This window comes from Rosa chinensis, chromosome 6 (assembly GCF_002994745.2).
Source record: "Rosa chinensis cultivar Old Blush chromosome 6, RchiOBHm-V2, whole genome shotgun sequence".
Taxonomy (NCBI): domain Eukaryota; kingdom Viridiplantae; phylum Streptophyta; class Magnoliopsida; order Rosales; family Rosaceae; genus Rosa; species Rosa chinensis.
Genome location: NC_037093.1, coordinates 59577197 through 59598393, shown reverse-complemented (window position 1 = coordinate 59598393; position 21197 = coordinate 59577197). Strand labels below are relative to the sequence as shown.

Genomic DNA, 21197 nt, shown 5'->3' with positions numbered 1-21197 from the left:
TTAGAAGTACATATCTCCATTATTTTCCATATGGTCATCTGAATTAGCAGCTAATAGTTCCAAATGAACTCCTTCATGTTTTTCTGAAGCAAACGGGTTGCCTCACATTCAGGTTTGAATACATGAAACACATGGGACTCAGTCTCAGCCTCGACCAGCTTCACTTCAACTCCTTTTCTTTGCAGAAACTCTGCATACATTACACCCCTCTCTTTCAAAAAATCCAGTTCAGCAACATAAACTGTCACAGCAGGAAACTCATTGCGCCATTGGATTACAGACAGTTCTGTCTTGTCAAAGCTGCATCCGAAATAATCGCGATTGGAACCTTCAGGTATACTAAGTCTCCAGAACATGTCATTGCTTGCCACATTCCCAACTGCCTCTTGATCCGTCGACATCTCTTTCTCAGTTCTCTTTTCACTCCCAAAATAAGGATGTATCAACAACAGTCCTCTTATCTTGACATGAATGAGTGAATTGCGCATAGTTTTCACAGCAACATTGTGTGCTATGTTCCCTCCAGCACTGTCCCCGGATAAGAAAACCCGGGAGAGGTCAGCCTTGTTCAGCCATGGATCACAGCTTGCTTGGTGACCAAGCCAAACAAGTGAGTCATAACAGTCTTCATAAGCTATGGGAAGCCGGTTCTCTGGAGCCAAACGGTAGTCAATTGAAAGAACAATCGATTGGGATGAAACGGATAAGTCTCCTAGGAAATGATGGTAACCAATCCATGTGGTTGAGCCAATGCAGAAGCCTCCACCATGAAAATAAACCACAACTGGAAGCTTACTCAAGGATGTTGGATCACTAGGAATGAAAACCCTCCCAGTAATTGGTTTCGACGAGTCAATGATTACATCCTTGAACTTGTATCCATTAGATGGTTCTGATGAGGCAGGGACTATTCCGGGTGCAAAGCGTTTCACAGTTCCATCAGAAAAGACTTGGAGAAAGTCTGGTGATTCTTCAACTAAAGACATTTTTCTTGGAATGGGCAGGTGTTTATACACCGAAAAGAGCCACGGTTAGCGGGGTTTATATAGTCACCTTGAGCATTCTAAGAGAATCAGATTTTACATAATTAATGTACTAGAGCATGAACCGTGAGTCTTGATTTGATGTTAGGTTCCTCATGAAACTTGCATTCCATGATACAACAAGTAAATAGAAGGGTTGGTAGCAAGTAGAATGGTAGTCAACCTCTCAACCACTTGTGGTCAAAATTTTTCACAGCCATTGATATTCAAAATTTACCAACCGACTATCAACAGCGACTCCGTGGCCCAATGGATAAGGCGCTGGTCTACGAAACCAGAGATTCTGGGTTCGATCCCCAGCGGAGTCGACAGCTTTTTTTTTTTTTTTTGCTGTTTTTACCACACCGTTTTTTTTCCTTACTATCACACAAATCAAAAATCTTATAAATTAAAGACTTCCCTTCCAGAAAAAGAAAAATCATCAACCAACTTAAACACACATTTGGAGTTAATCATCTCTTGAGAGGCTATCTCGCATCTCACCCTGACACTCAGAAGGCATACTTGGTCATGGTGATTTACAATGACTAGGTAAAAAGGAAGGGATGAATCACAAGGCTTCATCCTTTAGTTTTTTTCCTAAGCATACAATTGGTATCTACTTCTGTAAAATCAATAGCAAGAGGAAGTTGTCATCCAAATTTTCATTTGGCTTCTTGTTGTAAAGCATGTATGTTCTTCGAATCCTCCTCCACCACATTTATTTGCAAAGGCGGCAGTGAAAATGCACTAACAGTTGAGCTTCCACTCCGAACATCCTTCAAGACACGCAATGCGGTTTCAGTTTGCTTTCCGTACACACTCTCCATTTGCTTTATTTCTGCAAGTTCTATAGGAGCTTTCAGTACAATTTCTCTAGTTTCAGCCACAGCCTCAGAGTCGAACTGTTCTTCTGCTTTGGCTGCTTCGGATGGACCTGATGGGTCATTCCTGGAGAAGACGTGATCAAGCATCACCTCACACTCCTTCACGAGCTTATTGAGTACATCAGTACTGAAGAATGGCTGTTGCATGACCCTTTGGACAAAGGGAAACCTAATTAGAGCACCGGTTCGCTTGTCATGTTTCTTCAGAATCTTCAATAGTCCTGTTGACAGGAAGCAGAAACACCAAAAGAAAGCATATGAGAAAACAGATATCAGAATTTCAAGAACTTCGAGGGAAAAAAAAAAACATATATAAATATAGAAGATTGACAAGTTGCTCTCTCAATTTTAACCATTGTTTTTATGTGACAAGAGGAAAAACAAGACGAATCACATAGACTACAGAAGAGATCAATATGTTCTTCAATCAATCAAAGCTGTATGCCTCATTCAAATTTGAACAATAACTGTCAACGTTTTCAACATATAAAGATGACTACCTGTATAATTAAGTGCACTGTAGTTCTCTAACAAAACCATCTCTCCATGAAAATCAACTATTTCTCTGCCTACTCTCATCAACTCCTCATTTGAATCTTTGGCTTCTGCCACCCTATCCTGTAGTTCCTGCATTTACAAACAGACCCAAAAAAGTATGAAGAACAAATCAAATGCCTTCACCAATTGCCAGGTCATTCAGTAATATACGCCTCATACAAACAATTAATGATTTGACGGGAATAGTGCAGGAACAGCTAAGCATATTTACACTTTTACTAAGAGACTAAAATATAACATCCATTATTTCGCATTCAACACATAGTCGTCCAGTGTCAGACTCTTGTAAAGAAGAGAGTGGAGCTGTACATTATCCAATGGCAAACAGAGCTTGACAGGGATACCATGGTGCTTAACGTCAAACAAGGACTGGAGAACGTATACAATCTCAAAAGAAAAGCAGAAAAGAGGAAACCAAAACAAACTTCAAAGAAGCACATAGGTTTATATAGATAATGCATTTTAGAGGAAAAGAAGATTCGAACAACTAGAAAACTGGTGGTCCATACATATGGAACAGCTATACATCTATAACACAAATGCTTCATACGAGAAATTCGGAATTCTTTTTGGTAATTTGACTGCATTTATAGAAGCAAAAAGATTTCATGAAAGTTATTACAAAAAGCACAAATCTTTCCCAAAAGGTCTATTAGTAATTCTGTCAAATCTGAGTTAAAACATCACTCGCCATTCAACAATAACAATAATAAATGCTTAAAGAATGTGATCGCATTACTACCTAACACGACAAAACAAAATTTGGTATTGGATAAAGCTTTACTAAACATATTTGTCCCCCACACACTTTCTAAGATCACACAACTAATGCATTCGAATGTCACACATGCCAACTATTCAATCGAGAGCAACTAACTATACTAGTTTCACCTGCAAAGCCTAAAGTTTCCAGCTGCATCAACAGTAAACCGAGACCAAAGCACATCAACTGAATGCCCTTGAGCTTAAATATTACCAATCCCTACTTACATTTGCTTCTAAATTGTGTGTATTGCAGAGCCTAAACTAAACTGAAGAAACAAACGCAGCTTCTCCTATTCAGATTAGCTAGTCAAGCTTTGATTACACGCATAAATCTTTCAAGATTAAAGAAAACTACACAAAAAGATACATGAATTTTCAAACCAAGTAACTAAATCAATCAAATTCTTGAACAATTTCTCATGCTCTATGAATCGAATTGTATCATTCAGTAAAAAGAAAAAAAAGAGATGAATTACAAAAACAATACCTTCCATCTAATAACGTACTCTTCCTCTTTCTCCTCGAAAAACGAATTGAACTTGTCCATTTCGTTCTCCAACAACCTCACGAAATCGGCGACCGCCTTGGAAACGTCACCGCCGTTGTCGTCGGCGAAATCCCCACCGTCCGTCCGCACATCCTCGTCGGACAATCTCGGCCGTTTACTCGGCGGCCTGTCCCCGCCTTTAGGGTAGATCAGCTTCAATTGCTTCTTCAAGTCCTTGTAGGACAAGAACTTGTCCCGCCATTCCGGCAAGGCCTCCTCGATCAGGATGCCGAGGCTCTTCGAGAACTTCATGATTCCGGCTACACAACAGCGCCGAGATGTGGAGCTTTCCGGTGAATAGACGGTTACGAAACGACGACGTATTGGCTGTGACAAGCAGAGAGAGAGAGAGAGATGGATGGAGATCGAGATAGAGGTTATAGTAGTGGAATGAGAATATTCGTCAAGTGGGTTATGCGGCATTATTATGGGAATATTCTCGTTGGTTGACTAAGAAAACGACGATTATATGGTATTTATTTTCTTAAATATCATTTTTTTGGATAACGTTCTGGGCAGTTGGCACACAGGTTATGGTAGAAGAGAAGGAAACAAAACGATCTTTCCTCATCTTGAAGGCTGTTTTCCTGTCTAGGTGAGATCGTGATACATCGAAATAGAGTCGTAATGTCCTATTTTGAGCTAATTCGAGTATAAAATAAAGGGAAAATGGTCATTTATATCAAATTGAGCTACATTAATCCCACTTATTCAAAGTATTTTATAAGATTTTTCACTTACCTTACATATTTTTTGCTCTAATACCCAATTAAGTATTCTTTTATTATTTTTTGTATATTATTGAGACAATTTTGCCCTCCCTCCCATTATCACTTAGAGAGAAATCAACGAAGACTTGACCGGAGTCCCGTCAATGCTCGCCGGAATCCGATCGTCGGTCGCCGGAGTCCGTCACCGATCCCCGAAATCCGGCCACCGGTCGCCGGAATTCCTCAAAAAGCTCGTCGGAGATCTCATAGGTCACTGGAGAATATTATTACTCATCCCCAATAATATTATTATTGCCCCCCCCCAATAGCCCCTAATAAAAACATTATTGCGCTCTAATAATATTATTTTTGCCCCCTAATAAAAACATTATTGCTCTTCAATAATATCATTATTGCCCCCAGTAGAAACATTATTGCCCCTCAACAATATTATCATTGCCTCCCATTAATATTATTATTGCCCCTGAACAACAGTTCTGGTCCTCCGGCTTCCCTGAAACAAGTTCCTTCAATTCTCGTATCAATCATCAAAAATCTAACACAATCAAACACTCATGCACTTTCATAACAGTCACAACTATAGCGAACACTATAATCAATTTAATCACCATAACCATTCACAAAACCTTAACAATCTCACTATATTCATAAGCCTCACAGTCCCCAACACCTCCACCTCTGCCAGAACCCCTCAGACCAAAAAAAAAAGGAAAAAAATATTGAAACCGGCAGTGCAGATGTTGAATTTATCGATGACGGAAATTGGGAAGTGAGGTCATAAAGGATGACTTTTAGGCGATGAGGTTGAAGGATTGGCCGAATCGAGACAAAAGTGGCCCGCGTGAAGTCTCGGACAGACGACGCCGGTGCCAGCCCCGACTTAGTTCGGGAGTCCAGGACTTGCAGAGGCTGCAATTGCGACTATCTTCTTCTTCTTGCGTCTTCTTCGCGTGGCTGTGGGCTCGGAATCGGAGATGCAGTCGACATCGACGGCGACGGAAACCAATCCAGCACACTGCTGATCGGAGATTGAGGGGTAGAGGGACGACGGAGAAAATAAAGAAGAGGAAGTAATCGGACTTGGTGGCCGAGTAGTTCAACCAGAGGGTCTCGACGAAGTTCCTGCAATGAAGAGAGAGAGAGAGAGAGAGAGAGAGAGAGAGAGAGAGAGAGAGAGAGAGAGAGAGAGAAAGAGTCAGAGAATGTAGTTTGTTAATTAAAATGAGCACAAAACTTTCATTGATGTTTAAATTTGGTAAATGGGATTAAAAACTTCTTAGTGGAGTAAATGGGCAATTTTTAGGCTCAAATTGTGTAAATGGTCAATATCCCCCACAAGACGCTTCTTTCATTCCAGTCTCCCACAAGTCTCTGATAGTCACACACACACTCTCACTCTACTGATTTAGGTCGGTTCCTTTTTCTTTCCTCTTCCCCCAATTATGGGTATAATCTGTGATCGTTGGTTAAGAAACTGTGGAAGAAAGGTTGGTTGAGAAACTGTGGAAGAAAGTTTTAATTTTTTGGTTTATACTAGAACAAAACACACCCGATGGGTGTGAATAATTATTAATTAAATAGATATGGAAAAGCTTTTTTCAAAATAAGTGGGGAGTTATTGGAATTTTTTTTTAGATGAAATGCACATGGTGGTAAGTGGGAAGTTATCTGCAGATAAGTAAATTATTATTTTCTTATTTTTTTCAATTTTAATTTTGTTATTTACCTTCTTATCCCTTAGGTATTAAATATAATTTTAAATCAATATATGATGTAAGGATCCATATGTAATTTCATATGCACCTTGGCTAACAAAGTCTCTTCTCTTAATAATAGTATAGATTGATCGGATGTTTAGCTCTTTATTTTGATGGTATGAACTTAAAATTAAAAATTATTTTTTTATAAAAAAAATTGGATTCAAACGATCAATTTTGGAGATATTGAGAATTGAGTTTAGTTTTACGAGTATGATTCTTGATTATGTGCAAATTGAAGCTCGTTGATTATGATCACTTGTGGGCTCATAGTGTGTTAATTACAGTTTAATTATGTGGTTTTGATGGTTGGATTAGGGTTAATTGGATGATGTTTGAATGGTTATATGATCCTCTTATGCTTCAACTTTCATTTACTTGGTATAGTTTGATTTCGTCGTTGATTAGAACTCTGATATTCATTGTGTGTCTATTCACAACATTAATCTTTTATCTGCATTTTCAGTGAACCTAATAAAGATGTTAAGGACTCGTTTGGTTCGCGGAATAGAAAGATTGGGAAAGGAAAGTTGATACTTTCCTGTGTTTGGCACACCCAAGGAAATGAACAACTTTCTTGTATGAAGGGAAAATAGGGGAGAAAATGAATCCTCACACCCCATTGGATTCATTTTCCCTCATACTTTCCCTGCGTTAATTGCACATTAATTACCTACTCTAAAAATTATTTTATTATTCAAGAAACTTTTGAATCTTGAATTGTTTATGTTTTGATAATAAGGATATTATTGAAAAATTGATGTTACATACTTTCCTATTCATACACAAACCAAACATCGGAAAGAAAGTAAAATACATTTTTGCAATTACTTTCCCGGTGTTTCCAAACATTGGTAGGGAAACTAGTGGAAAGTGTAAATACTCATGGGAAAGACCAATGAACCAATTTCCTTTTCAGCAACCAAACGAGGCCTACGTGCTTGAATCAGCAGCTATGTAATCCCGCTTTTAACAACAAATGAACTTAATTATTTCAAACTTCAACAATAAATTGCCATGTGTTAGCAGGTTCCATGTATATGCTGCAGTTTAGAGTCTCCTAAACTCTATAGGAAAAGGAATCCTTAACCGTTTAGGAAGTGTAAACCGTGACAAGACAGGAAAGGTTTTTGTCTTTGGGTATATCACGTTTCAGTGTTTTAGATATACACACAACAATCGGTTAAACAAATCCGAGGTAAGTTACAAAGAAGAAATAAATTAGAGAGCGTCATCATAGAGAGTTGACCCCTTGATAATAGGGATTGACAGAATTCGAACGAAGGCTTATCTCTTCAATGGAATCACATCGATTCTTGAACCATGGCTCTCCACCAATACTAGGGTCGTGTTCAATGGAGTCGATCAATCCACACTACACATACCTAAACAACACGAGTTGTGCTATGGAGGATTCTTATTCTCTAGGGCGTTGTGAAACTGAAACCCTATTCAGGCTTTACGATGTGCGTGTCGAGATCGGAACCCTAGTTCGCCAAGACCAAGATGAGTTCTTGGTTGCTTGGGAAGGACCCCCTAAAGGAGTTGCCTTTACTGTGGACCCTTCTACTAGGACTTGCAGGTTTTGCTTGACACAAAACACTGCCTTTTCGTATGGTGGTAGGAGAAACAAGCGTGTGAGGACGTACTGTGATTATAAAGTGGAGTTTTTGGTTAGGGACATCAGTGAGTTCAAGCATTACGAAACCTTGGAGATGGATTTTGTGATTCTGTTGAGGCTGGCTTGGTCGCCATGTGTTTCGTGTAGGTCTCCTCATGATGAGAGTTGGATCAGGACTACTGATTTCACTGCAAATGGCGCCATTGGAAGGAGTAATTTCTACAAGTTTTCGGTCCCTCGGTACTATGGGGCCGAGTGGAACAAGGCCGTTGATTATCTTAGACAGCTGAGGGTGCTGGAGTTGGATATAAAATGGCCACTTGGGATTCAGAAGGAGCCCTTTTTCGAGATGCCTAGTTCCGATCCTTTCTACTCTATTGGTCACAAACATGCAATTTGCTTCGAGATTATCTTCTTGGTTAATGCGGTAATGCACAAGGGAATTCTCAATCAGCATCAGTTGTCAGACAGCTTCTTCGATTTACTGAGAAGCCAATCAAAGGATGTCAATGTGGCTGCATTGAACTACTTATATTCGTGCAGCCGGCGCCCGGTGTTAGATGCCTGTCAGAGGCTGAGAGCTGTGCAAGACTGGTTTGTGGCAAATCCCGAGCTTTTCGAGAGTCCTAAAAGGTTGGATGATATTGCTCATGTCAGGAGGTTGGTCATTACCCCAACTAAAGCCTATTGTATTCCACCAGAGGCTCAACTGTCAAATAGGGTTCTTAGAAAATACAAACAAATAGGTGATCGGTTTCTAAGGGTTACTTTTATGGATGAAGGAATGCAGACTATTTATTCCAATGCTATGAATTCTTATGGGGAAAAATCCTGCCCTCAGAGAACAAAAGTATTTGGAAGGGTTGAGGCCATTCTGAAAAATGGATTTGACTTATGCGGCCGAAAGTACTCTTTCTTGGCCTTCTCATCCAATCAATTGAGGGAGCGCTCGGCCTGGTTTTTTGCTGAATGCAAGAGCATTACGATCCAGGATATCCAAACTTGGATGGGGAAGTTCACCAACAGAAATGTTGCAAAATATTCTGCTAGAATGGGTCAATGCTTTTCGTCTACATATGCAACGGTAGAAGTTCCATCAAGCAAGGTTAATCCTAAGCTTCGCGATATTGAGAGGAATGGATACAATTTTTCAGATGGGATTGGTAAGATTTCCCCTGCTCTTGTGATGGAAGTTGCAAAGAAACTGAAATTGGACTGCAGTGATCCTCCTTGTGCATACCAAATTAGATATGCTGGCTTTAAAGGGGTTATTGCTTGTTGGCCAAGCGAAGGGGATAGATTCCAGCTCTCTTTAAGGCCTAGCATGAACAAGTTTGAGTCGCACCATACTACATTGGAAATTTGTTCTTGGACTAGGCTGCAGCCGGGGTTTTTAAACAGGCAGATTATAACATTGCTTTCAACACTGCATGTTCCAGATATGGTATTCTGGAGAATGCAGCAGCAAATGGTTTCCAACTTAAAACTGATGCTCACAGACATGGATGCCGCATTTGATGTTGTCACTGCCTCATGCGGTGAACAAGGAAATGCGGCAGCTATAATGCTGAGTGCAGGTTTTAATCCGCAGACTGAACCTCATTTGCGCGGCATGTTAACATGTATACAAGCCGCGCAGCTTTGGGGCCTCCGAGAAAAGTCTAGGATTTTTGTTCCCTCGGGGAGATGGCTTATGGGATGTCTAGATGAGCTAGGGGTACTTGAGCAAGGTCAGTGCTTTATCCAAGTGTCTAACCCATCACTTGAAAACTGTTTTGCAAAGCATGGCTCTAGGTTTTGTCCGATAGAGAAAAACCTACAAGTAATAAAAGGATTAGTTGTGGTAGCAAAGAATCCATGTCTTCATCCAGGTGATATAAGGATTCTTGAAGCAGTTGATGCCCCAGGTTTACACCACTTACATGATTGCCTTGTTTTCCCTCAGAAGGGTTATAGGCCACACTCGAACGAAGCTTCTGGAAGTGACCTGGATGGGGACCTGTACTTTGTCACATGGGATGAAAATCTTATTCCCCGTAGTAAGAAGAGCGAGAAACCTATGGAGTATGATGCTGCAGAAGCCAAAACTTTGGACCGTCCTGTCACTAACCAGGATATTATAGAGTTTTTTGTGAGAAACATGGCGAATGAGAACCTGGGGGCGATATGCAATGCACATGTTGTTCATGCTGACATCAGTGAACATGGGGCTTCGGATGACAACTGCATCAAACTAGCGAAGCTAGCAGCAATAGCAGTTGATCTACCAAAAACTGGGAAGATTGTTCCAATGCCATCGTACCTAAAACCAGAGTTGTACCCAGATTTCATGGGGAAAGAGGGCTTCAAGTCTTACATGTCAACTAAAATCTTGGGGCTACTCTATCGCCAGATCACAGACGCCTATGATGAAGATCTGGCAACCTCTTTTAACCTAGGTTATGGTCCAACTGACATCCCATATGATATTGATTTGGAGGTTCCAGGAGCGCACAATATCGTAGTAGAAGCATTGGAGAGAAAGCGCTCTTATGATTTTCAGCTGAAGGGTCTAATGGGACAATATAATGTTGTGAGGGAAGAAGAGATTGTCACTGGGTATGTTTGGTCAATGCCGAAGAGCAGGAAGCGAGGGGAGCTCCAGGAGCAGCTGAAACAGTCTTACAGTGCTCTGAAGAAAGAGTTCAGGCAATGTTTTGAGAGAATTGATGGAGATTTCAAGTCGCTGAGTAATGAGCAGAAGAATTTTTTGTATGAGCAGAAGGCATCAGCTTGGTACATGGTAACTTATCATCCTAAGTTGGTGAAAGAATCACTCTATTTGCAAGGGCCAGATGGTCCTGGAGATGTGCCGATGTTGAGCTTTGCCTGGATTGCAACTGACTACCTTGCTCGGATCAAGATCAAGCGTTGTGGAGTGGGAATGATCGACTCTAGAAAGCCAATCAACTCTTTGAGAAGGTACCTTGCGGATAGGATACGGACAGCCATTTGAAGTGCATGAGAGTTGTTCCCTGTGACTAGTCAAACTTCACGGCTGCAGGGCCATTCTGCCATTTAATTAGCAGGTCAGCTTTTATCTTTAATTTTCTGCTTAGATTAATTCCCCACTGAAATGTGACCAATTGTACGTAGCTAAAATTTTATTGCTTGCTTGGGATGTAAACTGTTCCGAGAATTAGAAAATTGCGAAAGCCACTAGATTAATGCTTCTAAAACTCCAAATTCCCTACTATTACAAGTTGAGATAATCCTTGGACTACAGTTGTAGATAGCCAGTTTGGAAGGGAAGGAAGGTGCTTTTTGTGGCTGTTCTGATATTTTTGTTAATTCATAGTAGGGGCTCGGATTTTATATGAGCTGACAGAGCTGCATGTGCAACACTTTCATAAATACACTTGCAGACTAAATTACATGTGCTGCCGCCAATGCAATAATCTAAACATGATTATGAAATTCAGATATCTTCACACGTCTGCCAGCACATTACTCTTTCCGATTCTTCTAATACAAATTAAATACTTCTGTAAAGATAGAACAGAACATCTATGGATAATTGAAGATATGGTCCCCAAACTGATGTAGAACCTAAAGTCTTAGTATGTATTAGAGGTCTGGTTTAGGTATTATGTTAATAATGTCTTGTTTTCGGGAGCCTAAAATAGGTTTCTTGTTCTGGTCTCCTGCTAGAAGCCTATAGTTCCTTTCATATCAAAAGCTCAAAAATGTGTTGTAATCTTTCCTGTAATTATCGAGTTTATTGGTGCTTAATCCATCAATTTTTTCAAGCTGACCTATACGTGATCTGCGATCTATGTATTGGATTCTTTGTTGAGGATGGAGAGAGATCCACGTACGACAACAATGAACTATCCTTTTATTAATTAGGACTATAAATCACTGTCCCATCTCCATCAACTGCCATCGGATATGTCACATGCACTGAAATCAGTCCGGTTATAAAGACTCTCATGTGATATAAGTTTGGTGGCAAAAATGTCTTGGTCTTAGTCTCCCTTGATGTATGGAGCATTCATCACTCAACTACTGAGAGGGGCAGCCTCTTCATGATTCAGTCAATTTCATAATCAGAGTTTCGTCATCATACGGACATCAAAGAACAATCATGTGGTCTGAATTCATTGTCTCAACAAGCTTAACTTGTTCAGTTTTCTGCCTTAATCTTCAGTCCAACCTCTTTGATGATTGGCAAGTGCAGTAAATTACATCCCTACATTCGGGTTGAAAGTTCGATTGTTGTCATTCCTCCTCTTTAGGTCGATATTGGAGAACATTTCAGCAGTAAACTCAGATATGATAACCTTTTTGTTTTCCTATTTTACTCCAGATTGCTTGAACATGTGTTCTTTTCACAGGACTCTAGTACCTGTGTCTCATTTTCATTCCCAAATTTCATTTATTTTCATTTCCTAGGTATATAAGATTGTTGCCACTTTTATGACAATCATGGTATCATCATATACGTATGTCTTATGAGATATTATTGTATGTAACCATACCTCATAACAGGTATATATGCTAAAGTTATGTCTTCCAGCTGCCACCAACTACTTAGATGTGTACATCTTAGATATTTCTAAGTTAATATAGTGAACTTTATCAATTGATTCAGATTTTTTGTGATCGTCCTTATGTAATTCCTGGGTTTAATCAGTGACAGAGAGCTAGGGTGATGATAAGTCAAAACTGTGATCGCTTCTGATGTAACAAAAATCCAATAAAATAGAAGAAGAAGAAACCAGAACAATAATTATCAATTAACTACAGAATTTTCTGTGGAAAAAAAAATTAATCAGAAGATGGGGACTTACTAACTAATGAGATGGGGACTCATCTATCCTATTGTCGAATCTTGCTTCTTTTCCTTGGATTATCATTGATGAACAAGACAATTTTAAAATAACAGATACTTTTCTTGTTGTGTTTAATGAAATGCAACTGTTTGAAATATGTTGGCAATAAGCTCAACATTTTGCTTGAGTTTGGCCTTTTGGAACAGTATTCCTACACAGAAAAATCCCAAAATAGGATATATCCTATGCAAGATAGATAATACATAGTCAATTATAGGAACAAAAATTCCTATTTATAGAAATTTAGAAATTATCATAGATAATATGCCTTTGGTTTTGTTTTTTTTCTCCAAATGTTTCTTTTCATTTTGGGGTTTTTTTCTAAATAATTGCATGGCAAGTTCATTATTTTCTCATCAATCGGTTTTAGAATAGGAGATTTATATTGAGGACTTCAGGATGTGCAGATAAATATGATCAGTAACCTCTAGACTTACAAGTCGTCACGGTTTGATAAACTAACCTGACCGGTTTCAGGTTTGCTTGGATTCCATACAATGTGAGCTTCAATGCGATTCATCACTTACAATATAGGTCCATAAAACATCCTTTTGAGCTGTACATTCATCTTTCCAACTAGTGCTACTTGCTGAAGCCTAACATGTAATTTTTCCATCTAAATTGTGGTTATTCTTTTCAAAAATACACAAAACCTCTCTTGCTTGTCTCAAACCAATATTGGAATGGTTTAATTAATCTTCTACTCAATCTAACCAACTGAATTGACCAAAAACAAAGATGCCAAACTTTTTTACCAGGAACAGAAATCCTCTTTGAGATGATCTACACCATTAGGTGTCAATGCCATATATGCATACCTTCAGTTATAACTATACTGGAATCAACCAATCTGCAAAAAGTGGTTGGTTTACCTACACTACTTTTGTCGCACCAGTATCTAAGTACCTACATTAATCGATCACCACCAAGAAGCAATTACCTGAATATATAGAAGCTGTGCTTTAATTTTTTACAATTTTCACGTTGATCACCAATCACAAACATTGTTAGTGCGGTGACATTTTATGATTAATTACTACTATACGTAACTGAAATTATAATCAAGAGTTTGCAAATTAAGTACTAGCTAGCTAGAGAGCATGCAACTAGTCACTATACTTAATTCCCTTCTTGAACATTACTTGTAGGTGAAGGAATTGGATAACTATTCCAGTTGAGTAATTCCTCTATCATTTGCATTGCAAGCTTATCCTCTTCACCATGATCCTCATCAGCTTCTTCAATTGCAATTCCAGCCTCGTTAGTAATTGATCCAGCTGATGATGATTGACTTATTAAATATGATGGTGATGATGTTGATCCTTCATTTTCAATAACTGTAGTGTTATATTGCTTCTCCTTCTTCCCCAGCTCAATTCTCATGACCCAATTAGAGCTTGCGCGTGATCCAGCGGGGCGCTTCTGCCACACTCCAATGTGAGAATTGTCGTTGTCGAGTCTCAGACAAGTGAGGGAAGGAGATGGGTCTTTGCAACACTTCTTGAGCTTGGAGCTGAGCAGCTCTGCAAGTTCTTTGGGATCCCATGGAAGCTGATGACCATGAGGAAGATGATCAGTAGGTTTAGTTTCTTGATCATCAGATGGTGGGTTGTTATTGGGAAAATTGGTCTTGGCATTCTGACCGTTCATCAATATGGATGCTTGGTCATATGCTCTTGCTGCTGCCTCAGCTGTCTCAAATGTGCCTAGCCACACCCTCCTCTTACTAAATCCATCACAATAAAACAAGAAGAACATATGAGACATAAATCAATGATCACATTACACACTTTAGTGCAGAACAATAGCGTAAAGGGTGTTATATTGCCGGACATGTTATATTATGAGATCGTTGCATGATCCTGATTCACAGTCTTAACAAAATAACATGTAGAAACTATACGGGCAAGGGATCATTAGACTAGTGTAAGAGGAGGTATTTTGATCTCTATGCATTGTATGAGAGGCTATTGGGTTTATAGTGTTGAAGGAGAATGAGATGTATATGGGAGAAGAAGCTAGAGAGCTTGTACATATAGACGTAATAATGTGGGGGGAAGGACGACTTACAGTAATGGGTGGCGAATCTCTGACACCCAAGAGCCCCACTGGCGTTGCCTGACTCCTCTGAACTTCCTTGACTGTACCATGTTTGGTTGCGCTAATTATAGTTTCAGAGATACAGTTGCAGAGAAATAATCTGCATTCTAAGTAGTGTGTAGGAGAGATATTAGAGAGGAGAGTAAGTGAGAGGCAGTGAGAAGAGAGATAAGAGAGTGGGAGGACATTTATAAGAACTGTCGGTGGGCTTAGTAAAGCCGCTTGGTCGGAAAGTCCTTCCGAGCAGTACAATCAAAGGGTAAGGGTTGGGGTTGCAATAAAGATTTCACCTGCAAAACCCAAAAGCCATTATAACATATGAACGAACACCCCACACACACACACACACACAGTCAGTTTCTTGACAACTGGATCGTCGACACAAAGCAAGTGAAAGCAAATGAGCATCATGTTAACTATGATCTAGCCTTCTGCGCCCAGTGCCCACCAAAAAGAAGAGCATTTATGATTTCCAACTCCATTTTTCGTACCACAACATTAATTGTTTTCTTCTCGTATATTTCCACTCTACTTTTTGTGTTACCATCGCATGTGTTTCTTTTAACTCGCGTTTGCCTAATAATTTATATTTTCTACTTCTTTAATTCTTTAGGACATTGTAACAAACATAAATTTTGACTTATACTCTTGAAAATAATTAAAAAGTAAAAAATTGGGGCAAGCGATTGTTTTTATGGAGTAAATTAACGACCATGTATAAAGAAATTCTTGCATGCATTGATATAACTAATGAAGGATTTTACGGTGGAGTTGTGAGATGAAAATCTTTGGTTCATGCATAATGTCCATCCTAAATTTTGTGTTTTCTTTCTTTTCTTGTGGAAGCAAAAGTCTTAAAAAGTCATATATGTTGGTTAGGAGTTGACTCAAAGAACATTTTGTGGTTTCGTCATTTACTCTTTCTGGGGCCAGAAGTCCAGATGTCTAAATTATTGACCTTTTGGAGACTAAATTTATTGTTAGCTCTAAATTTTCACTATCTTTCAAATCATTGCTTGAATTATTTGACCTTTTCTATTGTTGTCTTTACCACTCAAACATTCAGACCTACCTCGATCTTGTGCTATGTTGTAAATTGCAAGTTTATGAATTATGTGATAAGCAAATTAAATGGAAGAAATTAAGGATCAGAATAGAAGTCTTCTGTTGCAAAAGCTAGCTAATTATTTTATGATGAAATGAATGGCTTGGAAGTTTACACAATGAGCTCCTCGGAAGCAAAGAAGGAACCAATTCTAGCTTGAACTATCTTCACATTTTATCCCTTCCTTCATGTACAAAATTCAATCACAGATATTCTCTTCCGGCCCCTCCCTTTTTATATGTATTTGATTCATTCCACATCCTCTACCCACAATTTTTTCTCCAACAAAGCTACTTTGTTGATCAGATATCATTTGTACATACTCCCACGTAAGTACTAATTCTTAAAAAAGTTTGTTTCATTTTATGTCGTTTCAACTCTTTTTCTTGTACATTACATATATATATATATATATATATATATGTAAATATATCGTTGCTAATATATGGGTATGTTTCTGGGTTTTGGTTTGTTTTTACAGATAAAAAACGATGCCACGTCTGCTTCATGGGATACTTAATGCAACAATTTATGGGATTGATAAGCTACACAGTGGATGTGGACTCGGCTTATTGTGGAAGGTACGAGTATTCGGGCATTTTCCTTTTTTGTTTTTTTTTTAAAGAACTGATCGAGGGTGCACCCATTAAAAGGGGAATTGAACTTATAAATTCCAATACTACGTGATCGAGGAGTTGTAAAGTTTTAGGGCACGTTTACTTACTTGGAAGGAAAGGGAATGATTACGGGGTAAAAACATTCATGCGTTTACTAACACATAAAGGAATCGGAATGATTCCGGATAAAAGAATTCCTGCGTTTACAAACACATGAAGGAATCGGAATAGATGTAGGTTTCACCTCCTTATCAGGAATCAATTCCTGAATACTCAGGAATTCGATTACGAAGGGGGGAGATGGGTTTAGGAATCATTTTTCCGGAATCAATATTGATTCCTTTCTTCTCCCATTCCACTTGTCTCCGATTCATGATTCTTTTCCATTCCAAGTAAGTAAACGTGCCATTAGAGTAAACGTTTGGACCAAAAGCCGAAATAATATGCAAAGTGTATTATCTTCAAATAATAACATATCTAAATCGGCATACTTTTTGACAATCTCATAGGAACTCAAAAAGTACTTAATCACCCCTAATATCTGGAGTTTAGCCAGATTGTCAGACATCCTAAATCCATTTGAATCACCTTGCCTTGTTATTTAAGTTACCAGCAGTTTGAGGTTTCTATGTGATTCAATCTTGCAATTACCAGTTTTGTCTGTGTTCGTCTCCTTGTAGATATCTGCTAATGATTTAGTACTTTCTCTTTTCTTTTGGGAGTGAATTGATGCGAAAAATAAATAAATATAGAGAATATCTATTAAAGAAGCTTATCTACTCGACAAAGTTCTTATATCATTTTCACAAGGTTGTCATCATCACCAACCATTCTGGTATGTAGCTAAATATTTCCAGAATGCTGAAAATAGTGCTACTATTCAAATTAATTCTGACAAAATTGTGATGAAAACTCGCATACCATGCTTGCATATTGTCTAATTCAAAGTTTCAAACTGCTTTCTCTATATTATCTTTAAATGCTTAATCTGTACAAGAACTAATAATTCTGTTCTGCCAAAGTGTTCTTGCCATAGTAACTTGCTTTTTATTTCTTACTTTCACATTCTGGATGCACAACAGTCGCCTAAAAAATGTGTAGATCAAATCAAGAGGCTGGTACTGTGCGGACCTCAGGTACATTAATTTTCCTTCGCCAAAAAATATCAATCTCATTTTCCCCCTAGACTACTCAATCAGTTAAAATTTATGTGCATAATTTACTTACTGGCAGACCATGAACTTTTTTTGTAGATTTCTGGTTCCAAAATCTATGCAACAGTTGATCTAGACAAGGCTCGGGTGGCACGAACCCGAATGATAAACAATCCCCACAACCCCATATGGAAGGAAGAGTTCCACATCTACAGTGCTCATTTCATCTCACACATTATCTTCACTGTCAAAGCTAATGATCCTATTGGTGCCACACTCATAGGAAGAGCTTATATACCTGTTGAAGATATCATAAAGGGCTACGTGGTGGACAGATGGGTTGAGATACTAGATGAAGAACACAACCCCATCCATGGAAACTCTAGAATTCATGTCAAGTTGCAATTCTCAAGTGTTGCAGAAGATGCTCATTGGTCTCAAGGACTCAGAAGTCCTGACTATGAGGGTGTTCCTTGGACCTTTTTCAATCAAAGACAGGGTTGCAGGGTTACCCTCTACCAAGATTCGCATGTCGCGGATGATTTTAATCCTGGGATTCCTATGGCCAATGGGGAATTCTACGAACCACGAAGATGTTGGGAGGACATATTTGATGCAATCACTAATGCAAAACACTTGATCTATATAACTGGCTGGTCTGTCTCCACTGAAATAAACTTGCTGAGGGATCCACAAAGGCGAAGAGCAGGAGATGAGCTCACATTAGGACAGCTTCTCAAGAAAAAGGCTGATGAGGGTGTTCTAGTTCTCTTGCTTGTTTGGGATGACAGAACTTCTATTCCTCAATTTAAAAAGGATGGTCTGATGACAACACATGATCAAGAAACTGAGGAGTACTTTCGAAACACAAAAGTTCATTGCTTCCTTTGCCCGCGGAACCCTGATCTTGGTAGAAGCACTATTCAAGGTTTTGAGACTGCTACAATGTTCACTCACCATCAAAAAACAGTAGTAGTTGACAGTGAGATAGTCGATGGAGATCCCTCGCAAAAAAGGAGGATTCTGAGCTTTGTTGGAGGCATTGATCTTTGTGATGGAAGATATGACACTCAGAAACACCCCCTATTTTCAACTCTAGGCACAACTCACCATAAGGACTTCCATCAGCCAAACTTTCCAGGCTCTTCGATTAGAAAAGGCGGTCCAAGGGAGCCATGGCATGATATCCATTGCAAACTAGAAGGGCCTGTTTCTTGGGATGTCTTGTACAACTTTGAGCAGAGGTGGAAAAAGCAAGTTGGTGACAAGTACTTATTTTCACTAAGCAAGCTTGAGGAAATCACAGTTCACCCTTTACAGAACAAGTTATCAAATGATAGTGAAGCATGGAATGTTCAGCTGTTTCGTTCCATCGACAATGGAGCTGCTTTGGGGTTTCCTGAGAATCCGCTTGAAGCAACACAAAGGGGACTTGTAAGTGGGAAGAACAACATCCTAGACAGAAGCATCCAGGATGCATATATCCACGCCATTCGCCGAGCAAAGAATTTCATTTACATAGAGAATCAGTACTTCCTTGGAAGCTCATTTGGGTGGAGGTCAAAAGATATCAAGGATGAGGATATTAATGCTCTGCATCTTATCCCAAAGGAGCTGTCACTGAAGATTGTTAGTAAAATTGAAGCAGGGGAGAGGTTTGCTGTCTACATTGTTCTCCCAATGTGGCCAGAAGGTATACCCGAGAGTGGTTCTGTTCAGGCTATATTAGATTGGCAAAAAAGGACATTGGAGATGATGTACACTGATATCTCTGAGGCCCTTCAGAGAAAGGGTTTGAATGCAAACCCTAGAGACTATCTTACATTCTTCTGCCTTGGGAACCGGGAGACCGTGAAGGATGGAGAATATGTACCTCCAGAGACTCCAGAGCCAGACACTGATTACATCAGAGCTCAGAAGGCCCGGCGCTTCATGATTTATGTGCACTCAAAAATGATGATAGGTATGTGATTACTAACTGCAAACATCCCATTAAAAGTTAAAGCATAACAGGAAATGCTAGATAACCAACTATTTGGTATGTGCAAGCATGTTAGAATGTGCGGTTCTAATTAATTACTGTCTGACAAACGATGAATTGATTACTCGTTTTGAGTTCAGATTACTAGATCAAAGCATTCTAACATGTGTTTTTTCTACAGTTGATGATGAATACATTATCATTGGATCTGCCAACATAAACCAAAGGTCAATGGATGGGGCAAGGGACTCCGAAATTGCTATGGGAGCATTTCAGACTAATTATTTGGCTAATTCCACTGACCCAGCTAGGGGAGAGATATATGCTTTCAGGGTGACACTATGGTATGAGCACCTTAAAGTGCTTGACAGCTCTTTCTTGCATCCAGAATCAATGGAATGCATCCGGACGGTGAATCACCTTGCGGAAACAAACTGGGATCTTTTCTCAAGTGACACTTTTCCTGGTGACCTTCCCGGTCACCTTCTTCGATATCCTGTTGAGGTAAGCAAGACTGGAGCTCTAACAACACTGCCGGGGTTCGAACATTTACCCGACACCAAGGCTCGAGTCTTTGGCACCAAGTCTGAGTACCTTCTTCCACTCCTTACCACCTAGCAGATGGGAATACTCAAAAACATGCATTATTACTGGTAATGCCTGGAGTAACTGTAATCTTACTATTACTTATTATTTGATTTAACATTCCTGCTAGTCATCAATAATGTTAGTCAATCCAATGTGTACAAAACTATGCCAATTGTTAAGTAATAACATGTAATGTTCATGAACTGTAATCCAATTGATTGTTCCTCTCTACTATAGGGTCCAAAATGCCTCTCCATCTCTAAAAAGTGTGTAGGCCTAGTCATGCCTCCAGTATCATCATCTCTATCAACGAGTCCAAAAAAAGCCAAGCAAAGCTTATTATCTAATCTAATCGTAAACGTCTCATTATTGTTTCAGATCCGCAGCCCCTCAATACCTTGTACGTGATTTTCAAGTAGGAAGAGACAAATCAATTTCTAAGTACCAAAAATAAATCTTCGGTGGTCTTCAAAAAAAAAAAAAAAAAACTTGGGTGAAACACAAATCAACCATTTTCTTATACTTGTCACTCATTTTCCTCTTGGGTTTCAAAATTTCAACCTATAATAATTAATCTCCATCCACCAGTTTGAATATGATGCATCTCAGACAGTAGGATGTGCTTCACGTCCTTTACAGATTGGTTGATACTTTTTTCCCTTATCCACAAAGTCAATATTCTGGTCCAGCCAAATCAATTCAGACACTGTTCATACATGTTGCTTAGGTACCCGTGTACAAGAAGGGAGCCAATTATATAAAACACCTGCATCTCCCTGGAAATTATTCTATGCACCGACGGTGTAAGTGACCTAAGCCTTATAAAATAATCTCAACCCTTGATATTTATTATCAACTTTATTTTATATAAACAAAAAGTGTATTTAATG

The 21197-nt window shown here is 39.0% G+C and overlaps 5 protein-coding genes and 1 non-coding gene across 6 annotated transcripts; 3 read left to right on the top strand and 3 right to left on the bottom strand.

Annotated features, from left to right (window-relative positions):
* Positions 1-16: 16 nt before the first annotated feature.
* LOC112172179 (probable carboxylesterase 6) lies at positions 17-1295 on the bottom strand. Its single transcript, XM_024309421.2, has one exon. The coding sequence runs from the start codon at positions 984-986 to the stop codon at positions 51-53; it is 936 nt and encodes a 311-aa protein (XP_024165189.1). The 5' UTR covers positions 987-1295; the 3' UTR covers positions 17-50.
* Positions 1279-1351, top strand: TRNAR-ACG. Its single transcript has one exon. It is a non-coding gene; the product is annotated as a tRNA-Arg (tRNA).
* Positions 1352-1450: 99 nt separating this feature from the next.
* On the bottom strand, positions 1451-4171 carry LOC112172180 (SPX domain-containing protein 1). Its single transcript, XM_024309422.2, has 3 exons — positions 3720-4171; positions 2410-2536; positions 1451-2130 (listed from the first exon to the last, which is right to left on the bottom strand). Exons 1-3 carry the CDS (start codon positions 4029-4031, stop codon positions 1688-1690), a joined length of 882 nt encoding a protein of 293 aa, XP_024165190.1. The 5' UTR covers positions 4032-4171; the 3' UTR covers positions 1451-1687.
* Positions 4172-7673: 3502 nt separating this feature from the next.
* On the top strand, positions 7674-10987 carry LOC112171683 (RNA-dependent RNA polymerase 6). Its single transcript, XM_024308829.2, has one exon. It carries the CDS (start codon positions 7674-7676, stop codon positions 10881-10883), a length of 3210 nt encoding a protein of 1069 aa, XP_024164597.1. The 3' UTR covers positions 10884-10987.
* Positions 10988-13677: 2690 nt separating this feature from the next.
* LOC112173343 (ethylene-responsive transcription factor SHINE 2) lies at positions 13678-15244 on the bottom strand. Its single transcript, XM_024310953.2, has 2 exons — positions 14833-15244; positions 13678-14488 (listed from the first exon to the last, which is right to left on the bottom strand). The coding sequence occupies exons 1-2, from the start codon at positions 14910-14912 to the stop codon at positions 13882-13884; spliced, it is 687 nt and encodes a 228-aa protein (XP_024166721.1). The 5' UTR covers positions 14913-15244; the 3' UTR covers positions 13678-13881.
* Positions 15245-16167: 923 nt separating this feature from the next.
* On the top strand, positions 16168-20526 carry LOC112169271 (phospholipase D alpha 1). The gene is made up of 5 exons (XM_024306284.2): positions 16168-16296; positions 16449-16548; positions 17667-17720; positions 17838-19701; positions 19901-20526. Exons 2-5 carry the CDS (start codon positions 16459-16461, stop codon positions 20335-20337), a joined length of 2445 nt encoding a protein of 814 aa, XP_024162052.1. The 5' UTR covers positions 16168-16296; positions 16449-16458; the 3' UTR covers positions 20338-20526.
* Positions 20527-21197: the final 671 nt, after the last annotated feature.

Excerpts from the sequence above, each read along its gene's own strand:
- LOC112172179 (XM_024309421.2), bottom strand. The coding sequence starts at position 986 with ATGTCTTTAGTTGAAGAATCACCAGACTTTCTCCAAGTCTTTTCTGAT.
- LOC112172180 (XM_024309422.2), bottom strand. The coding sequence starts at position 4,031 with ATGAAGTTCTCGAAGAGCCTCGGCATCCTGATCGAGGAGGCCTTGCCG. Across the intron at positions 2,537-3,719 it reads AGTACGTTATTAGATGGAAG|GAACTACAGGATAGGGTGGC; the intron begins GTATTGTTTTTG and ends TTGTAAATGCAG. Across the intron at positions 2,131-2,409 it reads CAGTGCACTTAATTATACAG|GACTATTGAAGATTCTGAAG; the intron begins GTAGTCATCTTT and ends TCCTGTCAACAG.
- LOC112171683 (XM_024308829.2), top strand. The coding sequence starts at position 7,674 with ATGGAGGATTCTTATTCTCTAGGGCGTTGTGAAACTGAAACCCTATTC.
- LOC112173343 (XM_024310953.2), bottom strand. The coding sequence starts at position 14,912 with ATGGTACAGTCAAGGAAGTTCAGAGGAGTCAGGCAACGCCAGTGGGGC. Across the intron at positions 14,489-14,832 it reads GAGATTCGCCACCCATTACT|TAAGAGGAGGGTGTGGCTAG; the intron begins GTAAGTCGTCCT and ends TGATGGATTTAG.
- LOC112169271 (XM_024306284.2), top strand. The coding sequence starts at position 16,459 with ATGCCACGTCTGCTTCATGGGATACTTAATGCAACAATTTATGGGATT. Across the intron at positions 16,549-17,666 it reads GACTCGGCTTATTGTGGAAG|TCGCCTAAAAAATGTGTAGA; the intron begins GTACGAGTATTC and ends GATGCACAACAG. Across the intron at positions 17,721-17,837 it reads TGGTACTGTGCGGACCTCAG|ATTTCTGGTTCCAAAATCTA; the intron begins GTACATTAATTT and ends CTTTTTTTGTAG.